The 6,350-nt window shown below is 29.1% G+C and overlaps 1 protein-coding gene across 1 annotated transcript; it reads left to right on the top strand.

Annotated features, from left to right (window-relative positions):
* The first annotated feature begins 4,516 nt into the window (after positions 1-4,516).
* LOC110634477 (vegetative cell wall protein gp1) lies at positions 4,517-5,740 on the top strand. The gene has a single exon (XM_021783495.2). The coding sequence runs from the start codon at positions 4,890-4,892 to the stop codon at positions 5,373-5,375; it is 486 nt and encodes a 161-aa protein (XP_021639187.2). The 5' UTR covers positions 4,517-4,889; the 3' UTR covers positions 5,376-5,740.
* The last annotated feature ends 610 nt before the right edge of the window (positions 5,741-6,350 follow it).

The raw sequence follows: 6,350 nt of genomic DNA, 5'->3' as shown, positions 1-6,350 counted from the left end.
TTTGCCTCTTTTCTCTATGGCTGTAAATGAATTGTGAGCCCGTGAGCTATTTGAGGTTCAGCTTGATAAAGCTTAGTTTAGTTAAGTTCGTTTTTTAAATAAATCGAGTGCAGGCCTATTGATATTTGGCCTATTAAGCCTTTTGATCTCCTTGTTTAATAGATTCACGGGTCAGTTTGTGAGATCATAAATTTAAAAACTCCCTAGAATTATAAATGAGTTAAGTTATTAACGAGCTATTTGAAATTCGATTTAATAAAAGCATAAGCTCAAAAAAATTTTAATGAATTGAAAATGATCTGTTCAAATTTGAAAAAATTTTAACGAGTCAAGTCTGAACTTCTTAAAACTCGATTAGTTCGTTTGACAACGCGTGTATTACTTGAAAATGAAGGTCCTCTCGGGGACCGAATTATTTAAAACTTGGTCCTTGAATGTGACTGGACCACAAATTGAAGAAGTTGATTGGAGGAGGTTCTTCCTAATCCAATAATTAAAATCCAAAGGTCGATAGTTGGCGTTTCCTATTGGGTTTTCTTTTAGAGTATCTTTCAGAAAACTTCAACTCCTAAAGCAAGAAAAGGTAAGCATATTTTTTGAAGTTTGAGCTGGACCAGTTTGGAATCCAAGAAAGCTTTCTTCAGTGCGCAGGTTTTTCTAAGTAAATACATTTAACTGGATCATTGTTAGAGTTGCTTAGTTTAATTTTACCTGTTTTAATTATAAAAACTTTAAAATAATTAAATAAATTTTCAAATTATTAAATAATAAATTTAAATTTTTTTTTTAAAATTAAAGAAGTAGAGATTCGAACTTACTACCTATCATATGAGTGGTATATTTATAGTTACTAAACAGATTTAGGACCATATCTCTTAATCACTTTCAATATAGAATTTGTGATTGATTGGAAATTTTGATATTAATAAACCTTTTGGTTGACAGTTTCAGTGTTCCTTTTTGGATTAAGTTCTGAATTGTTCCTGTGTTGGTTGAGTCATTGGCCATTTCCCTGCAGACCCTTTCTGCAAGAACCAAGTCTTTGATTTGTTAAAATCATTTAAAAAGTTTTTTTTTATTTAATATGTATAAGAATTCATTTGAAATTCTATATCTTTAATTTTATAAAATTAATTAAATTAAATTTTACCAAAATTAAAATGTAATTCTAAATCACAAAGTTTAAAAAAAAAATTCTACAATTAAAGTGCCAACTGTAAGAATTATTTGGAAAAAAGAATATTTTTATGAAAGTCATTTACCAACCAAATGAATTCTCTCTCTCTCTCTGTCTCTCTATATATATATATATATATATATATTCTGTTTATGGGTCATCATCCAGTTGATTGTACTAAATTTGAAGGACTTGTTAATGTCACTTTCATAATAATTTGGTTATAATGATGACTTTTGGCAATGTGTATGGGTATGGAATGGGGTGGCATATTGATGTTATAACAACACCACTCATTTTCACACATCACAAGCATATTATTGAAAGCTTCCCAATAAAATAAATATAAATAAACAACTCATTACATTATTAATTTATTTTGTAAATTAAGTTGGTTAGAGCATTGCAATACTAAACAAACTTAGAATTAATTTAATTAATTGAACAAACATATTCTCTTTATATAAGGTGGTGTTGTGATGCTAAATCTAATTCCTATGGACTTGGTCCAACCATGCAATGGACTTGGTGGTTTTTTTACCAAATATTTTATTAGCAAATGGGTTACTCTTTATTTCATTAATTATGATTAATTCTTGAAATTTATGGATTTTTACTTTTTATTTTTAGTGTATTAAAGGATCATTTCATGACTATTAAGAACAAATCAAATAAGATGATTCTATATAATATAAAATTTTATATTACCATAATTTTATATAAAAAAAATATAAAATAAATCGCTTATATAAAATATAATAGTAATTATTTCGATTTGAATAATTTGATTATGTCGACAAAGCATTTAAGTTGATCATATAGCTTGAATTCTACTCAGTGATAATCTACCACTATTTTAACTCTGCAGTTTTCTATGAGCCCAATCTGAAAACTATTAAATATTTATTTTCTATCATTACACTTTTACCCTAATAATAAAATAAAACACTTAAAACTCTATAATAAATGAAAAGGAAAAAGATTATCGCAATATTGGAAATAAAATCCTTATAAATGAGAAAATATCAAATTTTCACAAAAGATGAGACAATAAATCCTCCTAAAAAATAGAAAAAAAAATCAAATGATATAAGAATAAATTCATATTTATTTTAAAATGATACATATTTGAAGAATTTTTTAAGAAAGCATAAAATAAAATATTAAAAAAGCATAAAAAAGAAAAGGGGAGGGTAATTAGTATGAAAAATATTTACAGTGACTACCTCATAAAAAAATATATAATGAAAAAAAAAAAGAGAAAATTTAGAGATGGATTAGGGTCTAAAAATTATAAATTTTTAAATATTTGAATATAAATGTTTAAATATTGTAAATGCCTAATTAAATCAAATTGAAACATAGGAATATAATTAATATTATCACCCAACAAAAAGAAAAATAAACCTTCTTCTAAAATGGAGCATCTATTTTTGGAATCATTGAGCAAGTGACTTCCAAAAATAAACTTAACCTACCCTTTCTGTAATAATATTTTAAAAATATTTTTTAAAATCAATCAAAAAAATAATTTTTTTTAATAATTTTTTAATTTATTTAACTCTAATTTTCTAATAAATCTTTAATAACAATATTTGTGAGCAATTATCATCATTCACATATAACCAAAAAAATTCCACACATAACCCATTTTCTCAGCCCTTTCACCAACATCTAGCTCTTGACAGCTTTTGCCAGTTACTGTTAACTCCTCAACTGCCATAAAATTTTGTGTCACACAGAAGCTATACACCTGCCTCTCCATCAGAACACGTGTCCCAAACAACCCTCAACAGCCACGCGTATTTGAAGCCAAGAAACTTCGTAACTTGGGCAGGCTTCACCTAAACCAAAGGGCACAGAAATTCTGAACCTTTGCTCTGTGTTCCAACCACGAACGACAACCAGACATGCACGTTTTTAGGGCAACATATATAAATGTAAGGTGTTTCCCATGTCTAACCGTTACTCTAGTTTTTCCCTCTCCACAATTATCTCCTCAAAACGGCTGTAAAACAGCTGTTCATGTACTTACGTTATGCATACAAAACAAGAAGAGTCACCATCAAACATCAAACACCACAGTCGTTTAACACGTGTGATGATAATCCATAATCCATCGTTGATGACTGTTATCGATTAGTGATGTGGGAAATTTCAGTTTTGGTGCGAGTTTATTTGGATATTTAATTTAACTTATTTTTATTTTTAATTTAAGTTTAATTTTTAAAAAAAATTAAAATTTTTAGATTAAATTTATTAATTTCTTAAATTAGACTAAAAATTAAAAATTTAAGTTTTATGAGTTTAAAAATTGAAAAAACATTAAATTTCTTAATTTTCTTTTTTTTTTAAATTAATTTAAGTTGAAGTTAAAAATTTTAATTAATTTAAATAAAAAATTAATAATAATTAAATTGAACATAGTGAAATTAGTACAACTATTAAAGATGTATTTAGTAGAATATTAAAAAAAATTAAGAGTTAAATATTAGACTCCCAAAATTAATATTTGATGAAACTCAGAAACTATGACTTTATTAATATAGGTCTCATATCTTCTCAACTATAGAGACTTTGTAGATAAAGAAAAATCGGTCAGAGGTCTATCAAGTACTTTTTTAGTGAGAACTCTCTGATGCTCATGTTAAATGTGATAGTATTATGGTAGAAATATATTAAAGATGAAGAGAAAATAGAGGAGAGAAGTATAAGAGAAAGGAAGGCTGAGTGTGCCTGAGGAGAAGAGGAGAGGCAGAGCAGAGAAAGAGAGAGAGAATGAAAAAAGAGATTAAAAAGGGAAGGAATTGTTTTTTTCTCATACCTGATTTAATAATAATAATAATAATAATATATGATATATCTAATAAAAGTTTAAACTAATATGAAAATAAATTTAATTATTATTAAATTAAATATTTATATTAAAATATATATATAATTAATTAAAAAATATATAAAATGAATATATATATATATATATATATATATATATATAATTTAACGGTGAATATACGCATTGAGTTTTTTTTGTAAACACACTTATATAGTATATTCTATTCACTAAATAAAAAGTTAATTAAAAAAAGGGTATTAAGGTAATATCACTGACCATGAAAAGGAGCCGTTGAAACTGAAAAAGTTAGCGCTGAGGACAGACTGTGAAGGGAAGGTAACCCAATTTTTTATTTTTAATATTTTAATTTCATTTAATATTTGCCAAATGCTGATTCGTAGAAAGAGACATCTTACTGACCCTTTCGCAACCGACGCATGTCCAATTCAAGTGTAATTAACGTAAATTTATGAGAAATATAAGGTCAAATTGTCTTGTTAATTTATCACAAGAACTCTCTAATATCTTCACAAGGTTTCATATCCTGGTTTGTCGTTTTAGTTGTTGTGGGCTCGTGTGTGAGATATTTGAAGAAGGTTCCAGGAAGGGCAATAGATTAATTATCAATAAATTTGGTTACCCAGGCTATGGATGTGTGAGTGAACTATAAATATATAGTTTTTCTCGTACAGTGTTTAATAATTTCAAGAATCTCTTAACATTTCATTATTGATTTCTTGATTAATCGCCTTTCTTAATTTTCTCATCTCTCCTCTCCTTTTTTATATTGCCTTCTCTTCTTGTTCTATTCGCTCCTCAGAACTCTCAAAGGCTACCTAGCTTTCTACTTCTTTTTCTCTCAAAGTTGGTGTAAAGATGCAGATGGATTCTTGCATGCTTAAAGTTTTATTGATCTTGGGTCTCTTGGCCGCTTCTTGCACGGCACAGGCACCAGGAGCTTCACCAACTCCAGCACCAAAAGCAGCACCAACTCCTGCCCCAAAAGCAGCACCAACTCCTGCACCAAATCCGGCACCAAAAGCAGCACCAACTCCATCGCCAACGGCTACGCCAACTCCATCACCAACACCCACTGCAACACCAACACCATCTCCTTCTCCATCATCTACTGCTCCTACCCCATCTCCAACAAAAGTTCCATCTCCTTCACCACTTTCTCCTCCATCTCCGTCTCCAACTTCCCCTACCCCCTCCCCCCCTGCACCATCAGCCCCTTCGCCTAATTCATCGATGACTCCTGCTCCTCCACCTCCTGGAAACTTCGCTGCTGCCAAGGTTGATAGAGTTATCCTCGCTGGAACTGTACTTGCAGGAACTTTCTTGGCCTTTACTTTGGCCTAGGAAGTGGTTTGAAGTTGCATCATCATCTTAAATTAGATTCATGGAGCTGGGTCGATGAGATCTGTTATTTCTGTTATTTGTTGGTTGACTGTCAGTGGTTTCTTTCTTTCTTCTGATACTTATTGTTTCTTCTTCTTCTTCTTCTTCTTCTTCTTCTTCTTCTTCCTCTCCTTGTGATTGTTCATTATTTGTATATTGAATTTTGGACGGTGATTATTTGGTGAGCTGCTGTGCTTTGCACATGAATGGTCTGATGATGGGCATGAGGAGAATATGGTAATTTAAACTCCTAATTAATAATTGATGTGTCTGTATAAATTAATGGTGAAAATTCATAATTCATTGGCATATGGTTTCCCTGTGAATCGAGACACTTCTCTTTTCGCTTTCATTTAGCCACAAAAGACTTTCAAATCCATACCAGAGACTAAGACAAAATGTCAATAAAGCTATGAGGCTCATTGGCCTGTTGTGCCTTAGCATTTTCTTGTGGCCGAATGATATCCTTCCATCTAAAGCCAGAGTGCCCCACTAATGAATTCTTTTAATTTACTTATTTAATTATTTAACCATTTGAGAGGCCAAAACAATAGTTTAGCTTGATGATTTATCCTCTGATTGAAAATTAAAATTTTATATAAATTTAGTTTAAATTATTTTTTAATTAATTTTTATGCTTAAAATTAAAAAATTTAATTTTTTAACTTAAAAAATTAATTTGAAAAATTATAAAAATCAAACAAATTCGTTGATAATTCAATTAAATTCTTTTTTGAATAATTTATTAAAAAAACTTATAAATAATATGTATTATTCAATTCAAAATTAAACCATTTAATTTGATTGAATTAATTTAAATTTTTTTGGTCCAAAAATTAATAGTTAAATTTTGTACATATAAAATAAGAACATTGGCATGCTTGCAAAGATATATTCCATTGGGGCTAAGCCATCTTTATTCTGCTAAGGCCCATT

This window comes from Hevea brasiliensis, chromosome 10 (genome assembly GCF_030052815.1).
Source record: "Hevea brasiliensis isolate MT/VB/25A 57/8 chromosome 10, ASM3005281v1, whole genome shotgun sequence".
NCBI classification, from domain to species: domain Eukaryota; kingdom Viridiplantae; phylum Streptophyta; class Magnoliopsida; order Malpighiales; family Euphorbiaceae; genus Hevea; species Hevea brasiliensis.
This window is presented reverse-complemented; position numbering and strand designations above follow the sequence as displayed.

Coding starts and splice junctions, on each gene's coding strand:
- LOC110634477 (XM_021783495.2), top strand. CDS start 4,890: ATGCAGATGGATTCTTGCATGCTTAAAGTTTTATTGATCTTGGGTCTC.